Raw genomic sequence first — 21,094 nt, 5'->3', positions numbered from 1 at the left:
AATCCCAGTGTCTCGCGGGAGCTGAGGCAGGAGGATCATGAGTTCAAAGCCAGCTTCAACTAAAGCAAGAGGCTAAGTAACTCAGTAGATCCTGTTTCTAAATGAAATAATAGGACTGGGGATGTGGCTCAGTGGTTGAGTGACTCTGAATTCAATCCCTCAATAACCCCCCCCCAAAAAAAAAGAGATACATAATCCTGAGATTTTCCTCCTCCTTGCAAGGAAAGCAATAATCGGCAAGAAGGCATTTGAGTAGCTGTTCTTGGTTTCTTGGGTCCTTAGACACTGGGGGCTGTGGGGCTCATTTTGGGCACATGTCCACATCAGGCTTCCCAGGGGCTTATGAGTTCAGGGCTTCAGGAAATTTTCATTTTAGCAGCTGTCCCTTTGCCAATCCTTGGGAATTCAGAGGACAGCTGCTGCTCCTTTTGTTCTGTGGGCCTGTCTCCCCAAGGGAGGCCAGCCTTTCCTTCCTTCCTTGGCTTCCTCTGTCCTCACCTGACCCCAAGGTGCCTCCGGCCTCCCTGGGAGCTCTGGACCTTGGGCCAAGCTCCTGCCCCGGAGAGGTGGAACTGGAGTGTATCTGGGTACTCTGATGTGGCTACACGCTCCCGGCTGCTGCCCAGGCCTCCACGTGGCTGTGCCAAGCAGGTCGGGCAGCTCCTATTGTCCTCAGGGCAGTTACTGGAAGCGCTCAAGGAAGGAAGCAGCCAAGGAGGTGGAACAACATCTCAGCCACTGAGGTAGAGAGGCTGTGACATGCGCGGGGCTTCGGGAGGTCTCTTCCACCAGCTACTCTCTACCCCTCTGTCCCATCCCTGAGTCTCCCCGCCATTCTCCTAGGCCCTCTGAGTGACCAGGCTGATGTAGCCACATGCCCAGGAGTGGTGTGCCCATCTGGGTTAGCCTCAGACACACCTGCTCAGTCCGGGTATCAGGCTTTCCTTGGCTGCACACTGGGTCTCTTTTTTGGGAGGCCACATTTGGGTTGGAGGATTAGAGGGAGGGAGGCCGATCTTTATTTGGGACAGAGGTTAGAGAATCTCTGATGGAAAAGTGGGTTGATTGTCATGGAAAAGAAGCAAAAAACGCACCTTGGTGTGTGGATGAAATATTCAATGAGAGGCTGGGCATCTGCAACTGAAGAACTCTGTGGTATCTGTGCCCAAGTGGTGTGTGTGTGTGTGTGTGTGTGTGTGTGTGTGTGTGTGTGTGTGTGTGTATGTGTGTTTTGACAGGAATGGAACCCTCATGCATGCTAGGCAGGTGCTCTACCACTGATCTATTTCCCCACCCCCCAACCTCAGCCCACAGCTGTTTTCTTGTTGGAAGGTCAAGGTGCAAAAACACAGCATTTGTGAATATCTGTTGGGGGCAGTTCTTTGTTGCTCTTGTTCTGAATCTGTGAATTGAATCAGATCTGTCCCAGAACCTAGATGAGGGTGAAATGGCATTTTCCTATTCTGAGTTGGAGGCAAGATCTTCAGGAAATGGTACAACTCCTTAGCCTACCTCTATCCCTGAGTAGATCCAACTCTCACTAAGGGGTTTGGATCTGCCTTAGATCTGCCTCTGGATCTCTTGTGGTGTGTTCTTCAAGTGCTAGCAAAATTATCAGCCCATCATCCCACCAAGGTCTGTCTCAGCTGTTGCATGGTCCAGAGAGAAGAAGGCCATTTCCGCTGGTCAGATGATATGTCTAACACTGGTTTTGAGAGCTCACCACAGGTTTAAAAAGAAACATTTGGTTTTCAAAACAGCAGGTGTCCAGCAGTTTGCATAGAGGTGGGGGTGGCACCCACTAGTCATTTGGTCTAAAGAGCCCCAGCAAGGAAAGGCTTCTGCTGGGAGGGTCCAGGGACTTCCCTAGAGGTCCTCTCAGGCCACTTCATGAATGCACTTTAGCCCCACATGAACTAGCTTACTGATTTAAATATATGTTAAGTGTCTTAGCCATCCCCAGTTCCCTGAGAGTGCAATGCCTAAGCTAGGTTCAGGGGATAGACCTGGATAGAAGAGTCACCTCACATCACATGTTACCACTGAGCTATGCTCCCAGCCCATTTTATTTTTATTTTTGGTACTGGGGATTTAAACCAGAGGTGCTTTATCACTGAGCCACATCCCTAGCCCTTTTTAATTTTTATTTTGAGGCAGGGTCTCACCAAATTGCTTAGGGTCTCACTAAGTTGCTGAGGCTGACTTTGAACTTGAGCTCCTCCTGCCTCAGCCTCCTGAGCTGCTAGGATTACAGGTGTGTGCCACCACACTGGGTTAATTATTTATTTATTTTGAGACGAGAGTCTCGCTAAATTGCCAGGTGGACCTGAAATTTGCCATTCTTCTGCTTCAGGCTCCAGAGTATCTTGGATTGCAGGCGTCGAGCAGGGAGAGGGAAAAAGATGGTGCGGGATAACTAGGTGCCCCCACACAGGGGTGCTTACTTCCTGCAGCACTAGAGGAAATGGCTGAGGGGACCCTGAACTTCTGCCTTCTGGGGGCACCTTTTGTGCCACTTGGTGGCCCCACCTTGACCTTGGACATCTCAGAGACCATCTATCCTTCTCTGAATCACTGCATTAAGCATGTAATCCAAGTTCCTCTCTGAGTGTCCATTGGCCTGTCCACTCTATCAAACCCTGTTGGGGATATTGCTCACCAGGGATATCCCATTTCCATTCATTCTCCCTTCCCACCATGTTCCCATGGCAGGGAGCACAGAATGTAGAGAGGGCTGTTCCTGAGGGTGGACAGGCAGTGCCCCTGGCTGCTCCTCTCCAGCTGGACTAGTTGAGGTAAAGTGCTCACTCTCATGGTCCTGCTCTGGATGCCAAACCCAGATTCCTCCCTGACCTCTTGTCAGGGCAATGGCACTCTCCTCCTTGGAGATCTTTCCCTCCACCTGCCGTGGCACTTTGGGATCTACCACTCTCCTCCTTACCATCCCTTCCCACCGGCTGCCCTGCTCCAGCTCTCTTGTGCTCCCTGGAACCTCTCATCTTTGGAGTGTTGGCACAGACATCCTCAGGGTCTCCAATGAGCTCTCAGGTTCCAATTGCACCTGTATCCAACCTTCACATCTAAGCCAAACAGCAGACTTCTCATCTGAGCTTTAGTTTCCCATGGTCCCTTTCCTTTGGCCCCTTGCTTCCCAAGATCTTCCCTGAGATGCACAGTGTTCTCTCAGCTATAGCAGCTTAATTACAACTTCATCCTCAACAGACCTGCCCCCATTGTCCCACTGCCACAAAGTCCAGTAAAGCAAAGACTTTTGCCAGTCATCTCCCACGCCACCAGATAAGGCCTTCCACATACATGGGTCATGCACACACCCCTGACACCCATCCACCACACCTGCACCCTTCATACCCACACAGGGCCCACCCACACTCAAATCGAATGGGCAGGCAAATCCTGTCCATTGCAAAATAGACCCTGTATTTAAGCCCGGTTCCTAAAGCCACCTGGCCCAAGGTACAACCTTATCCTTCCTGGACGTGTAAAAATAGCCTTCAATTGGATTGACTCTGTATCACTGTGTCCCTCATGCAATCACCAGGAAGATTCCCCCCACCCTGATATTTTGCTATGAAAAATTTCAAGCACTTATCAAGTTTGAATACTTGGATGCCCACCACCTAGACTCTCCCATTAATACTGTGATAGACTCCCTTTATCGTCTCTGTTCATTTATCCACCTGTCTATCCACTCATCCATCCATATTGATTTTTAACATGCATTTCAGGGTCACGAGGTACCATTTCACCTAAACACATCAACAAGTCAATGATAATTGACCAGAGCTCAATATTGTTTCCTATTCTTTCTTTTGAGGTAAAATTTACCTCAAAAGGTAAATTTTTTTGTGTTATGGTGTGGAGATGAGGTGTCCCCCAAGAAACTGATATATTAATTCAGGAATGTTCAGAGGTGAAATTATTAGCTTTAAATTATTAGCCATAACCTCACCAATGATTAAAAGAGTAATGATTTGAATGGATTCATGAGTGGTAATTCTGTAGGCAGGGAGGCAGATGGGGTGTGGCTGGCGGGTGGGGATGCCCTCAGGGATTATATCTGGTCCCTGGCTCCTCCCTTGTGCTTTTTCTCTCTGCTGCCTGGCAGAGAGACTGGAGTTGACTGTCCTTGGACCAAATCTCTGAAACTGTGAGCCCCAAATAAACTTTTCCTTCTCTTAGCTGTTCTTGACAGGTATTTTGGTCACCATGACCTGGGTGGCCCACAGCCCTATTAAGATATAGAACATGATCAGAAATGCCCATAATGCCCCTTCTCGGTCAATTCCTGTCTTCTGCCCAACTGGCTCTTGGGAGGAAGCTGCCATTCTGATTTTTTTCCCATCACAGTCTAGTTTTGCCTATTCTAGAACTTGGTGTGTGTGGTGTACTAAGTTCACTCAAAATAATGTCTTCTGAGGCTCACCCTCGTAGTTTCGAGAGTGTGGTGTCTGTCTTCAACCTCTCCAATGAAGCTGCCAACTGCTGTGGCCCTGGTGCCCTGGCCCCCTAGCCTCTCTCTTTTATTTCTCATGCCCCACCCACATATTATTGTTTTATTTTTATTTATATTTTTAAGAGAGAGAGAGAGAGAGAGAGAGAGAGAGAGAGAGAGAGAGAGAGAGAGAGGAGAATTTTTTTTAATATATATATATATATATATTTTTTAGTTTTTTGGCAGAAACAACATCTTTGTTTGTATGTGGTGCTGAGGATCAAACTCGGGCCGAACACATGCTAGGCGAGCGCGCCACCGCTTGAGCCACATCCCCAGCCCCACATCTTATTGTTTTACAGACACTCTCCTTTCTGATGTGAGCACCCCAAGCTCCTTCTTATTTCAGGGCTGCTGAACTTACTGTTCCTTCTGCCCAGATACTTTTCTTGCAGATGGTTGCAGGACTGCTCTTCTTTCAGAGTTCGGCTCAAATGTCACCTCATCAGAAGCCTTTCCTGGCTCTTCCTCTGACACCCCCTGCCCCTGCCCAGTTAAACTCCGAGAGAGCCTAGTCCATATCTTCTTGCTCACTGTTCTATCACCAGTGCCCACATGGCATAACTACTCCTGAACAAACCATTGGTTGAATGAATGAGTAAATGTATGAATGACACCCTGCTGGGCAATTGCCAGATCCTTCCTGCCAATCTGACTTCAGGCTACCCTGGCCTGTTGCTCCTTGAAACCTCAAGAACTTCCAGTAAGGCAGAGCAATGCCCACAGCTGCCACCCAGCTCTAAGTTCACTGCTGGCCCATGGATAAGGGTCCTGGTTTGTCCACAGGCAGATCCATGTGTGTCCTGCAGTCGATTGCTATTGGAGAGTTCTAACATGCCTGCTCCTCTGCATTGTCAGTTTATCCCTATTCAGTAAGATGAACTGAGAGATCCCCAGGCTTTCTACTTCATCATCTGTCAGACTATAGTTCAAATGAATTGGCTAAGACTATTGCAAAAAGAAAAAAACACAAAAAAAACACACTGGCTTTGAGACATCAGCTATTTGGGGACAGGTGTTTTCCAAGTTTATTTCTTCAGTCAGAGCTACATTTTATTCTGAACTCCTGGCTCTGAATTCTACTGTTAGTTTATTTGAAAGTTGCTGCTTTGCCTAGTCATTTCTAGATAGTCTTTGTTGGTAGCCAAGACTATCTAGAAGTTATAATGTTTCATCCTGTGAACACATCAGGCTGTCCAGTCCTGGCCTCACAGTGTGATATTTGGGCTGCTTCCAATTATGAGCTACACTCTACTGCCCAGCTAGAAATATCTGCCTTTAGGGAGAGTGAAGGCATTTTGTTTCGTTTAATAATTTCCTCAGAAATAGATTCCCTAAATGATTTTATGGCACCAGATCGTTTTAATGGGCTCTTAGGGTGTCTTGTTAGTAGCACTTCATTATGGAAAGGAGTCCCTGGTTCTTGTTCTTTGGATTTTGTTTAAAAACAAAAATCTTTTGCTGAGTTATGCGGGATCAGGCAGAATCCCTTTATACTTGGATGAATTGGATATTTCCCGGGGAGGGCACTGGCCTGGCATCTTAGTGTGCCCTGTTAGGCTAGCCATGGAAGAGGGACGCCCCAGGAGCTTGGCCTTCCTGGAGGCAGTTTTGTGTGGATTTGGGGATCCCTAGGGCCTGGCGGGAGAAAGGTGGTGCCCAGAAATGTCTCTCCAGAGCATAAAGGCTGTGAGACGACTCCTCTATCCTGCCAGGGACCACGGTGAGAACTCTGGGGAGGTGGTCTCAGCGTTACGGTCCCCTACAAGTGCTTGGGGTTCCTTAGGACCAGGAACAGTGGACTCAGGGAGGTCACCGGCCGGGTGTCCCCCAGTGGAGCTGGAGGGGTGGGGGACTCGTTAGTGTTTATTACAACTTCACTCACTTTAAAAGGAAAACTATGCCCGGAATCCGGGAGGTGGCGAACGGAGCTCGGGTGGCGGGTGGCGAGGATGTGACCCACGTCCGCGGCTGGCTGCACTCGGGTGTCCCCCAAGGCCGGTGCTGAAGGGTGGCAGCGTCCACCTCCACTTCCCACCCCGCTTCTCGCTCTCAGGCCCCCTCCCGTCTCTCCACCCCGCACCCGCACCCCGCAACCTTGCGCTCCCCACCCTTCCACCCGGCCCCCACCCGCTCTCCGCCGGGTGGAGCCGCTCTTGCCTTTTTTGGGCGTCTCCCTCCTCCGCACCCGAGATCAGCTGCCGGCCGCGGCTGAGCCAGTCCAAGAGGCGACCAGAGGCGACCCGCGGCTCCGCGTGAGCGGCCACCATGACGGGAAGGTAACAGCCCCTCACTCAAGTCTGCGGGCGGGGCCGTGGCGCAGGGAGGGAGAGAGGAGGACTCGTGTCAGTGGGGGACGCTGGCGGGGACTGCGCGGGGACCCCCGGGGGGCGCGGGGTCAGGACCCTCACGCGACCCAGCCTGGGATCTACTCAGGGGCAGGACTCGGTCAACCCTTTGGCAGCAGCGCCCCTCTCCGGATTGGGGGGCCGTGGCAACAGGTGGAACCCCCTGCCCACCCAACCAGCGAGCCCTGCTGGACAGGACAGTAACCCCATCACTCAGGAAAAATCAGGGTATGGGGAGGCCAGCGCCCTTGCCCAAGATCACACCAAACTAAAGGGCAAAACATCAAACCTGGCTGTCAGTTTCCACTAACTTCTCAGACCTGGGTGTGTGGTTCTGGGTGAGCCGTTGCTTCTGGAGACTTCCTTCTTCTCCTCTGTAAATCAGGGTGGTTAAAAAAAAAAAAAGGCTAATAGTAGTAAATTGCATGTAGGGATTTGGCCACAACTGTACCCAAGCCCAAGGTGCATAGGGTGTGGGCAGGGGACTCGCCTAGCCTGCCCTGTCCTCTGCTCTCAGGCCCCTTGTGCCATTTTACAGATGAGGTAACCGAGGTTATAGAGGTTGAGTGACTCTAGAGACTGGTCACATGTTCACCAGTGTCCAGCCAGTGTTGACCTCTACAGTCCATTCTGGAACATGGCTGGGTACAAGTGCATGACTCAGAGCTGGGAGGGAGGGCTGGTCCCTGAGGCCCAGGGCCCCTTTCTAGCCAAGCCCTAGCAGGAACATGTTCCTGAGGAGGGGCTCCTGGGCTGTGGAGGGGAGACTTAGCCCCTACAGGGTTTTGCTGGGTAAAGGGACTTGTGGAGTGAAAAACAGTGTCCACGAGTACGGGGTGGTGGCCCCAAATTCAGCCCAGGTATAGCACAGTCCCCTACCCATAGGAGCACACTGCCTCTGGTCACCATTGGGCCTGTGAGTGAGAGTCTCTGGGAAGGCCCCAGAATCCCAAAATAGCGTGTATCCTCTAACCCAGTGAGACCAGACCTTCAGATGTGTTTGGATTTCCATTCCCTAATCTGCTTCCTGACCTCTGCCAAGGCTGCGGACAAAGCCACCCCCACCCCCACCCCAGTCCCCACTTAGAAATACTGAGAAACCTTGGCTCAGGCCCATCTGTGAGATGAGATGAGTTGGGAGGGTGGCAGCTGTCATTCCACAGACTGCCTTGTGGTTACTCCTGTGAGCTCGTGGGGCCCTGCCTCCCTTTTGCTACAGGGCTCCCTGCCAGCCGCCTAGTTCTTTCCCTCAGTTTTTGAGGAAAAGGAAGGAGAAAAACAGGGACAGTCTGTAGCAGCTACAGAACCAATGTGGAGGCAGGCGTGGCTAGGGTGCATAAGAGGTCACCTACCTCTCCAACTGGAAAGATCCTAATAAAAGGCCAGATGACCTTTCTCACTCAGGAGGAAGTAAAGCCAGAGTGGGGACCAGAGGCACCTTTATTTCCCAGGCAGGTGTCCCCTTAAGCCTGTGTCTCTTGGCCTTCCTTGGAGATGGACACTGTCAGGTCAGCCATCCACAGCCAGTGGGAACCCAGGAAGACAGGGTGTGGTCAGCAGCCCTCCTGCTGCAGGGGTCCAGGAGAAATGCTGGTTATCAAATTACACAGGAATGGTGAACAAACACCTTTCTTGGTCAAAGTAATACTGCTCATCTTAGAGAATTAGGAAAATCCCAGAAAAATGGAAGATAACAGATACAAAACGAAAGAAGAAAACATCCATGGTTATTCCTCAGAGCTACCCTTCACGGACGCTTTTGGTGACTTTATCCAGTCTTTTTTTTTTCTTAGTATTTCTCCCGCTCATTTGTTCTGCACAGCTGTGAGCCGTCCAAGAGCATAAGTTGACATCTTTCTTTGAAGCCTGCCCTTCTCCCTGCAGTGTTGTGCTAGAACTGGCTTCCTGCCCCTCCACACACAGGGCTTCTGGCCAGGCCAGCTGCTGAGGAATGGACATGAGACTCAGTCTTAGGAGTGGGCGAGAATTCTTCCTGTCCCAGAAGCTGTGAAGGTTTATTTGCACCGTTTCATGCCACGGTGTCCCTCCATGTCCATTTCCCTGGCACGATGCTGGGCAGTTCCTCATGCTGGATCCTGGGGACCTCACTCACTACCCTGGTGCTGCTTAGAGCCAGGTTGCCTTTTGGAAATGCCTCCTCTGCTCCCACACCTGCCCCAGAATCACAGCAGTCAAAAGCAGAGTGGGGGCAGTGTAGAGCTTCCAAATGATCTGGAGTGACATTCGAGGAACTGCCCTATGCAGATACACCCATGGGTACTTTGCCAAGGTAGAGATGAGGCAGTGGATGGTTGAGAGGCCAGCAATCATGGAGTTCCCTCCTGGGTGGCAGAGGGAATACAGCAGGGGAGGCAGAGCTGAGCTAGGGGGAGAAGGGTCAGTGAGGCATGGAATATGGTGTGGCTACTGAGGGTTGTACCAGACAAGAAAGAGACTTAGCTCAGCCTGCAACACAGTGACTTTGGAACTTAAAACCCAGATTCTTTTTTTTTTTAAGTCATCTAGATATTTATTTCTAGGCTTTTTTTTTTTTTTTTTTTGGTGTAGGTGGACACAACATAATGCCTTTATTTTTATGAGGTGCTGAGAATTGAACCCGGGACCCGCCTGTGCTAGGCGAGCGCTCTACCGCTGAGCCACAATCCCAGCCCCTATTTCTAGTTTTTAATCAGTGCATTATGATTATACATAATAGTGGGATTCATTGTGACATATTCATACATGGAACCCAGGCTCTTTGTCACAGCTGAAGAGACTTTGGCATCTTCACTGTTCCAGAGGGTGGAGGTAGGAGGGTCACCTGCCCAGAGGCCCAGCCATCCCAGGCATTCCTCAAAATGAAGCCCGCAAGGTGGCACCCTCTACAGTCTATACTCAGTGGCTTTGCCCCTGCAGAGTGGGTCACCCCTCTCAGGTGAACATCACTCTAAGGCCTCCATGTGCCCGATTGCATGCTTAGCTCCGTGCTCAGCACAGTGCGGAGTGTGATCTGTCCCCTTACATCTTCCAATGTTTCCTGCACCCTAATGGGCAAGGGGTATGCCCAATGACTCCCTTGGAGAAGGAGTTGGCCAAGGTGTAGCTAGGGGGCAGCCAGAGCCCTCTGGACAGCCCATGGGGTTGTGATGCAGCCAGGGCTTAAGTAAAATGTGAAGTGTGTGACAAGTGATATCTTTATAACATTCAGAGGGATCTGGCTGCCCCCTAGCTAAACCAGAACATTTAAATCTTCCTCAAAAGAAACCATGTACCCCCTGGTTATCAACCTACTCTCCCCTATCCCCTGGCACCTGCTAATATGCTAACTTGCTGTATGCTGATCTACAGATTTGCCTGTTCTAGACATTTCATAGAAATAGAACCATACATTATGGAGCATTTTTTTAACCTCATTTTTTTCCATTTAGCATGTTTCCAAGGTCCATCCATGTTGTAGCATGAGTCAAACTTCATTCCTTTTTTAACTGAATGATATTCCTTTATATGGGTGTATCATATTTTTTAATCCATTCACCGATGGTGGACTTTAGAATTGTTTCTATTTGGGGCTGTTATGAGTAATGTTGCCATGAGTCCTTTCTTTCCCCTTGTGGTATTGTGGATTGAACCCAGGGTGCTCTGCTACTCAGGTATATTCTTCTATGTTACTTATTTATTTGAGAGAGGGGGGGGGAATTTTTTTTTTTTTTTTTTTTTTTTTTTTTTTTTTTTTTTTTTTTTTTTTTTTTTTAAAGAAAGAGTGAGAGAGAGGGGGACAGAGAGAGAGAGAATTTTAACATTTATTTATTTTTTCTTAGTTCTTGGCGGACACAACATCTTTGTTGGTATGTGGTGCTGCTGAGGATCGAACCCGGGCCGCACGCATGCTAGGCGAGCGCGCTACCGCTTGAGCCACATCCCCAGCCCCCTGGGGGGGAATTTTTTAATATTTATTTTTTAGTTCTCGGCAGACACGAACCAGGCTGCACGCATGCCAGGCGAGCACGCTACCGCTTGAGCCACGTCCCCAGCCCCCTCTTCTATGTTATCTTGAGACAGGATCTTACTAAGTTGTTGAGGCTGGTATCAAACTTGCAGTCCTCCTGCCTCAGCCTCCTGAGTCTCTGGGATTATAGGCTTGAATCATAGTACCCAGCTGCTGTAACATTCTTATAAAAGTTTTTGTATGAACATGTCTTTTCTTCCTCCTTTCTTTCTTTTTTAGAAACTTGCTTGTTTCTTGTGCATATACCCAGGATTGGAATTTCTGGGTTATATGGTAACTCTATGTTAAAGATTTTGAGAAATCGTCAAGCTATTTTCTGAGTTAACTGAATAGTTTTGTGTTTATATTTACACAGTTTTACACCAGACATGTATGAGGGTTCCAGTTTCTCAACCTCTTCCTTAACACTTATTGTCTGGTTTGGTGGAAATGGAGTGTTTCACATTGTGGTTTTAATTTTCATTCCCTAATAATTAAAAGATGTTGAACATATTTTCATGTATTTACGGGGCACTCATATATCTTCTTTGGAGAAATGTCTATGAGAATCCTTTGCTCTCTGGCCTATCTTTTCTTTTCTTTTTCAATACTGGGAATTGAACCCAGGGGCACTTTATCACTGGGATATATAGCTATTCCTTTTTATTTTTATTTTTTATTTAGAGATAGGGTCTCAGTTGTGTAGGTTGGTTGCAAACTTGCGATCCTCCTGCCTCAGCCTCTGGAGCAGGGGGATCGCAAGATGGGAGTACAGATGTGTATCGCCATGTCTGGACCTTTGTCCATTTTTAAATTGTGTTGTCTTTTTGAATTATAAGAGTTCTTCATATATTTATATCAACCTAAAAAAATTATCAGAGAGAGAGATTCTCCAAAGAACAATGGCATTTATTTGGGAATAACAGAGCATTGCAGTGGGAATATGCATGCCATAGTGAACTATGTGCACATTAAAGAATGTTGAGGCAAGGGGCAGTTTTTATTTGTTTGTTTGTTTGTTTTGGTACTGGAGATTGAACCCAGGGGCACTTAACCACTGAGCCACATCCCCAGCCCCTTTTAAAAAATATTTATTTAGAGACAGGGTCTCACTGAGTGGCTTAGGGCCTCACTAAATTGCTGAGGCTGGCTTTGAACTTGCGATCCTCCTGCCTCAGCCTCCTGAGCCACTGGGATTATAGGTGGGCAGCACTACACCCAGCAAGGGGGAGTTATTAAAGACAAAAGTGAAGAGGATTACATCATGTATTTTGAAACTATATATATTTCTTTTTTTTTTTTTTGCCAGAGAATCCATCTGTTCCTATGCTTTTCTTTGTGGGAAGTTTTTTTGATAAATAACTCAGTCTCTTAGCTTGTAAAAGTATATTTGGATTTCTGTTTCTTCTTGAGTCAGTTTTGATGGTTTCTGTCCTTCTAGAAATTTGGCTACTTCAGCAAATTCGTATATTGTTGATATATTGTTAGTAGTATTCTGTTCTGCTCTCTCCTTATTAGGCTTTGAGCTATTATTTTTCAGAGCCACCATACAGTTAGGGAGTATGATAAGAAGGGACTAGAGTGAGTTAAAATATCACAGAACTTACTCTTCTTACTAAGATTCATCTGCTTTTCTTTCTTTCTTTTCTCTTTTGGTACCAGAAATTGGACCCAAGGGCATTAACCACTGAGTAACATCCCCAGTGCTTTTTATTTTGAGACAGGGTTTCTCTAAGTTGCTTCTGGCCTCACTGGGTTGCTGAGGCTGGCTTTGAACTCGCGATGCTCCTGCCTCAGCCTCCCAAGCTGCTGAGATTACAGGTGTGTGCCACCCTGCCAGGATCATCTCTTTTTCTTGACTAGATGCCTCAGGGTTTTTATAAGCCTTTGGTTAATTTGCAAGGCTCTGAAAAAGTAGATTCTGACCATATTTGCGAGTTTTTTCAATGTTTTTATAGAAGGATAAACTTCTGGAGGCCCTTAGTCTGCCATTTTTTGCTATGTCATTCTTACTGCAGTTTTGCAACTGTGTCCTCTGGGACCAGAGTCTTGGCTGGGTAGCCCAGTATGGCATCTACCCCCATATCTGCAGTGGACCAGCTACAGAGGGTGCAAGGCTATGCAAAGATCAGAGATTTGGGGTTAGTCAGACTCTAAAGCCTCTCCCAATTGCTAACCTTTTGTGTCTTCTTTTATAGTACTTCTTGAATTGCTTAATACTTGGTAACCTTGTATTTGAACTTCATTTACATATTAGATTGTACAAAACACGTATAGTTATAGCTTCTGTGTTAGTCAGCTTTCTGTTACTCTAATAAACACCCAAGATAATCAACTTATAAAGAGAAAAGGTTTATTTTAGCCCATGGTTTCAGAGTTCCTAGTCCATGACTAATTGGACCCTTTAGCTTTGGGCCCGTGATGGTACATCATGGCAAGAGTACTTATAGAGCAAAATCATGGTCAAAATGCAAAATAAGAAATAGGAAGGGTTGAAGTCTCACTGTCCTCTTTAAAGGCACACCTCTTAAAGGGTCCACCATCTCTTAATAGCACCATGGACTAGGAACAAAGCCTTTAACATGTCCTTCAAGGGACATTTCAGACTCAAACTATGGCAGCTTCCCTCCTGGGTCTGTGTGTGGCCCTAGGGGCCCTCAAGTAAGTGTTCCTTTCTTAAATAAAATGGTAGCTCTGGGCTAGAGTTCTGGGATCTAGTGTTCAGAATTTCTGCATTGGAAGGACTGAGCCAGGGTGGTAAGAGAGGTCCAAGACCTGGGTACTGACTCGAAGCTGCTCTAACAAAACTTTCTGCCTAAACTTCCTAAGTCCTTGACTGGTCACAGCAGAGCATGGCTTTTTGGCTCCTCAGCTTCTATATGCCCTTTAGCCCCAGGCACCTTTAAAAAATATTTGTTGAATTGATCAGCATTGGGTAACTTTGGAATTGGAGCGTGTTTATAAATGATATTGCACCCAATGCTTGAGGTCAGCTGATGGTATATTGAGGCTGACCCCAGAGTGGTTAATGAGTACTTTCCCGTGTTGGGAGGTGATGTGTGTTCCTTGTGGTGTGAGTGGCATCTGGGTGGCAACAGGGACCCTTCAAACTTTTCTCTCACCCCAGTTCAAGCCACCCGCTGTCTGGAACGTGGGCTGCCCTCTCTTTCTTGGGGAGAAGGAGGAAAATCCTATATGTGCTGTCTGAACTTACCAGAAAGGGTCTTCAAGGAAATGGAATCAGTGTTAACATGTTTCTGTGAGTTCTCTGGATCTTTATTTTATTGTGGATCACAGTGACTGCTTGGCCAGAAGTGGCCACAGCCCTAGCACTGAACTTGGATGCTTTGACTCGGATGGCAAGTAATCCCAGCAATCTCTACAGGTAAAAAATCTTCTGCTTCTGCTCTTCTGGCAAGCCAGGGGACTGCCTTTCCTCTAAATGTTTAGGGTGTGGACTTCTTTTGGAATGCCTGGCTGTGTGCTGGTAGGGTTTTAGAGGACCTACCTGACTGCTCTGATCTAGGCGTCCTAAGTGGTGTTGGTGGCTGCAGGGTCTCAGGGATGGGAGCAAGGGAAGAGAGCAAGTGTCACTCCCTCATTAGTTTCTTAACTGTTTCCTGGACTCTGGAACCGTCCCAGTCTCACACTGCCCACCTCAGCAGGTTCAGGGGGCTCAGGGGTCCTTCCTGTGCAGGTGGCAGCCTGAGACCTGCTGGATACTCTCTCTATCTCACCTCAATGCTGGTTTGCGACCTTCCCAACCCAGTCCCCTCCCCAGCTGGGACCCAACCCAGCCAGCCTCAGCTTTCACCGAGCTGCCCCCGCGGTGCGCGAACAATATCCTTTCTATTTGGAGTTGACTCTGGTGGCCTTTGGAGATCCCAGCGTGTAACCAGAGCTCCTGTCCCGCGGGGGAGGCGCCGCACGCCCGTCCCGTCGCGGTGCCTGGCGGAGGTGGCTGCGCCCGCCCGCCGCGTCTTCGCTCCCAGGCCGGTGGTCCGACGCCACATCCGCCAGGTCGCCTGCGTCCACGACGATTAGGCGGTGGCCCCAAGTCATGGCTGCCCGGCTAGGCGCGCTCGCCGCGTCGGGGCTGTACCGGAGGCGCCAGCACCGGCAGAGCCCGCCATCAGCCACCCCAGGGTAGGTGGCGAGAGGCTGGGCGGGGTCGCCGAGGACAATGGCAGGAAAACTGCAGCCGCTGGCCTTGTCTCGGAAACCCCGCCTGGGCCGTGGGCCTTCCGACGACGGCTGGCCATGGGCCTTGCTCCCCAGGGCTCAGGTACAGGGCTGGGGTTGACCACAGGGCAGGCGGGTACCACTCCGAAAGATTGGGTTTAATGTCATTTGTGATCAACTTTTGGGGGGCAGTGCGCACGGAGGGTGTATGTTAGAAATCAGTTGCCCTATGTCACTGCGCGTTGTTGCTTTCAGACTGGAAGGGGTACTTGGAGTCATTGGCATCAAAGTGACAGGGGGGGTCCTCTGAGGAGGAGGTAGGGAGGAATTGTAGGAAAGGAGGTTGAGACGGGGAGGAGGGACTGGGAGCCCCGGAGCTGCAGTCACAGACACAGGAAAGCCTGCAGCCCCCAGCAAGGAAAAGTGTCCAGCTAAATGCTAACCAGTGAGAAGACTCTGAGCTCCTTGCCTGCCCCTGGCCAAGGAAGGCTTTGACAGAGGGAGATAGAGGACGGAGCCCTTAGAGCTGTCTTCCAGGCTTGAAGGGGGAAGGTATCAGGTGGGAAGGAGGACTCACAGCCTGCAGAGCCGGGGTCTGTGGAGTGCCTGCCACAGGCTGGGCTCACAGCTGCAGCCCCATCAGAGGCCGGGATGAGGAACTGGTGAGCCCTCCTCTCAGGTAGGTAACCTGAGGTTCAGGAAACCAAGTAACTCACCTGAGCATGCCTGAGTAGGTCAGCTCTTGATGACCCTGGGCATCTGTGGTAGGAACCATGGTGGCAGACCTGTGGATGGCCAGGGCATTCATGGCCCAAAGCTCATGCTGGAGAGTAATTTTTACAACATGAATGCAACACAATAACATGGCCAAGGTATAAGGAGTGACCTGGGCCCGTAATGAAAATCAGGTCTCAGGAAGGTTCCACACCTCCACACACGTTTATGCACCACTCGATTTTGTTTTTCTCTGGATTTCCCTCATGCCTTTGGCCAGTTCCGTGATCTCGGTGTGACACACTTAAAATGTACTTGATGAGGGGCTGGGGTTGTGGCTCCTTGGTAGAGCGCTCGCCTAGCACTTTCGAGGTCCTGGGTTCGATCCTCAGCACCACATAAAAATAAATAAATAACATAAAGGTATTGTGTCCAACTTCAGCTGAAAAAATATATATATATATATATTTAAAAAATGTACTTGATGAAAAGAAACGAAGGTGGCAGAGTTGCAGAAAAAGCTCAGTAATTTGCAACAGGTTTCATGTGGATTTGTAATGTTCGTGTGTGTGTCACATGTATAGCAAGCACGAGCATTTGTAAAGTTCCTGTGTCACGTGTAAGGCAAGCATCCCCGTGGAAGAGGGTAAGTGGTGCTGACTTCGTGTAAATTCCTGTTTACTGTGTGCAGCCCGGTGACCCCTGACTTGGCCTCTGACCGGCCCCATGGGGGAAGAGCTGGGAGAGGGGCCAGCAGTGCTGCGAGGTTGGAAGCCGCGGGCTCTAGGACCTTCTGAGGCTGTGCTGCAGTGGGATTCCCTTCCCCCAGCACCTGGAATAATTCCTGGGACAGCACAGGTGCTCAGTAAAGACCTAGCTGGAAGAGGGAAGGAGTGCCACTCACTGCCGTGGGCATCACTTCACTGAACCCTCCCAGCAAGCCTTGGATAGAACTTTCCATTTCACAGATGAAGAAGTTGGGTTCAGATAGCACTTTGCTGCTGGGAGCATCTGAGGCAGGTTGCAGCCTGGCTGTAGAGGACAAGCCACAGGGCTGACTGATAACCAGGATGATGTGGCTTCAGTAACCCTGGCTCATTGTGACCAGACCTGTTGTGGCTAGTCCCTTTCTCTCCCCAGGCCTTCTCACTATCTTTTAGGCTCTGATTGATGGGAGGCTGGCAGAGAGGAAGGTTGGGGGTTGAGTGAAAAAACAAGGTCTGGAAAGGGACAGGAGGAGACCTGAGTCCAATTTTGTGTGACCCACAGGTGTGACCCACTCTCTGTTTCAATCTCCTTATTTGGAATTAGCAACCTCTGCTCTCAAGGGCCTGGCCCAGAGAAGGCTCCCGTCACCTCATTCATTGCAGTCTGTCAAACACTGTCAAACTCAGGGACATTTTATGGCAATTTGGCTTGTGTTGGCTGGGGATGATGGTGCATACCTGTAATCCCAGCTACTCAGAAGACTGAGGCAGGAGGATGGCAAGTTCAAGGTCAGCCAAGGCAACTGAGGGAGACTGTCTCCAGATAAAAGTAAAAAGGACTGGGGAGGAGCTCAGTGGTAGAGTATCCCTAGGCTTAAGCCTCAGTACTGCAAAACAAACAAACAAACACCAAATTTGGCTGTGTCATCTGTCCAGATCAAAAGAGTTGGGGTGTGCAGGGGAGGGTTGGGAAGGGTGTTCACTCTCCCATCTCTGGGGTTTGTCCCCTGGCAGTGTGCTGTGTGTTGTGTGGCTGGGGGCGGGGTGGCCGTGTCTCCTTGGAGGACAGCTGGGCAGACTTTGTGCTCCCTGTTCTTGGGTGGAATGTGCAGAAGAGGGCGTGGAATGTCTATGTCTCTGACCTTCTGCCCTCTTGCAGGCAGCCTGCAGGCCTGCCCCCCGGAACTGGCCCCATTGGAGGGACTCTGGAACGCTCCGGGTTGTTGGAAAACAACAGTTCCTTTATCCAGCACTTTGCCTGCTGGGCCCTGGCCTCTGTGCTTGACATGCTGGTGCCAGTCTTTCTTTCCTCCAGTGCTACCATGCAGTCACTGTTGTTCTGGTCCCTTCTTTCAGGTGCAGCAATGGATGGCTGGGCCTGGCGAGACTGGAGTTGGGTGGTGAGCCGTGAGCCCCTATCTGTGTTGCACGCACAGTTCCTCTCTTCCTCCCCTTTGGGGAAAGCTCACATTTTTTTTTTTTTTCCTGGTGGTGCTGAACGTCAGTGGTCTGGGCTCATTTAGGTGTCTTTGCAGTGGGCTAGAATGTTCTGTGTTCTCAGGGTGGCATGAGGATGTAGCCATGAAAACTCCCAGAGCGCCCTGTGGGGTTTCTAGTGACCAAGACTTGGGCTGGGGCATGAGTGGGTTTAGGAGGAGTGGGTTGTGCAGGAGTTTGTGCAAGGGAAGGGGGCAAATCCTCAAGCGGAGAAACTCAGGGACTCAGCCAGGGAACTCGGCACAGACCAGTGAAGGGCCAGCCCCTCTGGTTAGGGGCTGGCTGCTGGGTGTCAACTTGAAGATGAAGCAAAAGGTAGAAGAACAGGGGCGTGATCAGGCTGCTGTTTAGGGCCCTCGACACATGACAGTCGAGTGGCCTAGTGGAGGAGCTAGCTAGGTAAGGAGGGACAACTGTTGCTGCATAGGGGCACAGCCATCCGGCAGCTACTGGACATGGGAGTTGGACCAGCTCAGCCAGAAGCCAGAGAGGGAGGGGCTGTCCCCAAGGCCAGAACCTGCAGCAGAGACCTGGGGTCTGTAAGGGGTCTTGGCGGGCAAGTGGAAGATGAGCTGTGAGCTCTCTTGGTCAGAGTCCAGAAGTCTGGGTTTTAAGGCAGGATACAAAAGACTGGGGCTGGACTTGAATCCTTAATTTGGTTTCATTTCTGGGTCCTGGGAGGGGGGCATTCCAGGCCCACAGTCACAGGATTTCCTGTTGATTTCTGACCTCTTCAAGACCCGAGGTCATGTTCACAGTTGGGCATTGGACCGTCTTCTCTGTCACCTTGGGTGTGTTCTTCCAGAGAGAAAGCTCAGAGTGTTCTTTAGGAAGGAAGTCAGGCCTGTCCCAACCGAGTCAGTGGACCCAGGGTCATCCATCCCCAGGGACTGGCCTGCCTCGTGGAGAGCAGCGGGGAGCTGGGAGGACTGGGGAGCTGAGGCTGCTGTGTGCAAAGCCGTCCTTTCATCTTTGCCTGTTCCTGACGTCTGCTACCACGTCCCTGTCTCCTTTCCCTCTGGTCTGAACATGGATACAGCAGGCGTCTCTGATTCCCCAAACTCAGAGGATAGAAGTCTGGCCTTCCTGGCAAGTTGCCGATTGGCCTTGTGGTCCTGTACCTGCCACACAGGTCCCCAAGCAGAGGAGACAGGAGACCCCTTCCCAGTTTCTAGTCTGTCTCCTTGTGCCAGAAACCTGCTGTGACACTCACGGCCCACACTGAAGAAACCCAGTTCTTCTTTGCCCAGCCTTCCAGACAGGCACCAGTAATCCATGGGAGTGGACACTTGAGACAGAATCTGTTTGCTGCCCCTCCAGTCAAAGATGCGGGTGTCAGGAGTTTGGATGGTCATCGAGGGATGGTGGGTGGTGTCGGGGCTCCATGGTGACTGTACTTTTGAATCTGACCAGCCTCCTGGTTATGCCTCAGGGCCTCTGAGAGTGTGGGTCAGCTCAATGTAGTCCCCTTTATTCACGGGGACACCCTCAAAGATCCCCAGTAGATGCCTGAAACTGTGGATAATATCAAGCCCCCCAAAGGCTATTGGCCTATACTGTACACATACACAGGACAGTATGGTCCACTGGATAGAGGAATGACTCACGTCCAGGGTGAGATGAGGAGCAAGGTTGTATGGGATTTCAACACAAAACCTGGAATGGCACACAATTGAAAACTTATGAATTGTTTCTGGAATTTTCTTTCATTCAGTCTTTTTTTTTTTTCAGTGCTAGGGGTAGAAATCAGGACCTGGTACATGTTAGGCAAGTGCTCTATCACTGAGCTGCACCTTCAGGCCAGAATTTTCTGTTTCCTACTATTTTCAGACCATGGTTAAAACCACGGATAAAGGAGTCTTCTGTAGTTAGGGTTCCAATCCTCCCAGAGGGAAGACAACATAGATGAGGGGAATCTCCCCCAACTACACCCCCAGAGATCCACACTCTAGACGTCTTCATGATACAAGTTTTCTGTGGGAATAGTTGATTTGAAACTAACTTATGCTGCAGAGGAAGGAACCTCCAACTTCTGATAATTTCTATTCAAATCTGGACTCTTTGTTTTTTATACCTGCTGTGAGCTTGTAGGAGTTATGTAACCTCTCTGAGTCTTAGGCCCATCACCTGGAGCAACAGTAGCTATAGAGTTTCCTTGAGGATTAAATTAGAGTGAGAATACAAAGCCTGAGCCTTGGTTATATTCTATACCTGAGACTAATTCCTTGAGGAAGGGGGTTTCTTTTCAGATGGAGGTTCTGCCGTGGCCCATGATGAACCATGGTGAGCAGAGCTCACTCTCTCTGTGCTCTGTTCCTTCGTCAGTAATTAGAGACACTACGCTGGCCTCGTGGGGCTGGGGTGGCCTTGTGGGAAAGGCACACCGCAGCCCCCGGCCCATGCTGGGGCTTAGCAAGCCTTCACAAGTAGTTGGGGGAATGTCTGTGGCCAGCAGAGCTGGGTGGTCCCAGCTGGGCCAGGTGGTCTCAGCCTGGTGGTCCTGGAAGGTGAGCGAGTTTCTGGACCTTAGAGGCCGTTTCAACCGTTGAAGAAGCGGGAGGGCTATGGAGGCAGCCTTCCCTCTGGGCCTGACCTCCTCCCACGCCCTCTCCCCTCCAGCAACATGTCTGACGCCTTGGCCAACGCCGTGTGCCAGCGCTGCCAGGCCCGCTTCGCGCCCGCGGAGCGCATCGTCAACAGCAACGGGGAGCTGTACCACGAGCACTGCTTCGTGTGTGCCCAGTGCTTCCGGCCCTTTCCCGAGGGGCTCTTCTATGAGGTGAGGATGCTCGGGGTCAGCAGGACTCTGCCCACCCCCTGGGAACTGACCAGTGACAGGTCCACATCTTGAGCCACACCTGTGTGGGCCTGTCACCTGTGACATGTGAGGCCACACAGGTGACTTCACAACCTCCTCTGGGCAGAGACCAGCACGCCCTGGTGGCAGGAAGAGGCTGCCCTCATGGTGCTCGGCCTCTGTTGGGAACAGACGGTCAATAGTGACTCAATGGTGCATCTATGGTGCCAGTGCCCTGTTCGTAAGGAATCTAGGGCAGGAGGTGGGTGACCAGGGCAGGTCACATCTGAGCAGAGTGGAAGGGCAGGGAGCCACCCGCGCATCTGCAGGTAGAGCACTCATAATGACACA

The 21,094-nt window shown here is 50.1% G+C and overlaps 1 protein-coding gene across 8 annotated transcripts in view; it reads left to right on the top strand.

The window, feature by feature from the left end:
• The first annotated feature begins 591 nt into the window (after positions 1-591).
• Positions 592-21,094, top strand: part of Lims2 (LIM zinc finger domain containing 2) — a 37,183-nt gene continuing 16,680 nt past the window's right edge. The window contains exons 1-2 of one of the 8 annotated variants that reach the window (XM_005315872.5): positions 592-743; positions 20,566-20,725. In XM_005315872.5, coding sequence (XP_005315929.1) covers positions 20,570-20,725 — 156 coding nt within the window. In that variant the 5' untranslated portion in view covers positions 592-743; positions 20,566-20,569. Of the gene's footprint in view, positions 744-6,421; positions 6,793-13,892; positions 14,232-14,818; positions 14,993-15,017; positions 15,132-17,707; positions 17,850-20,565; positions 20,726-21,094 lie in introns of those variants that run through there. The other 7 variants (XM_005315871.5, XM_040294203.2, XM_005315870.5 and 4 more) reach the window with 7 other exon arrangements.

The sequence above is a fragment of the Ictidomys tridecemlineatus genome, chromosome 7 (genome assembly GCF_052094955.1).
Source record: "Ictidomys tridecemlineatus isolate mIctTri1 chromosome 7, mIctTri1.hap1, whole genome shotgun sequence".
NCBI lineage: Eukaryota > Metazoa > Chordata > Mammalia > Rodentia > Sciuridae > Ictidomys > Ictidomys tridecemlineatus.
Note: the sequence above shows the minus strand (reverse complement) of the source record. Positions and strands in the feature narration are given on the sequence as shown.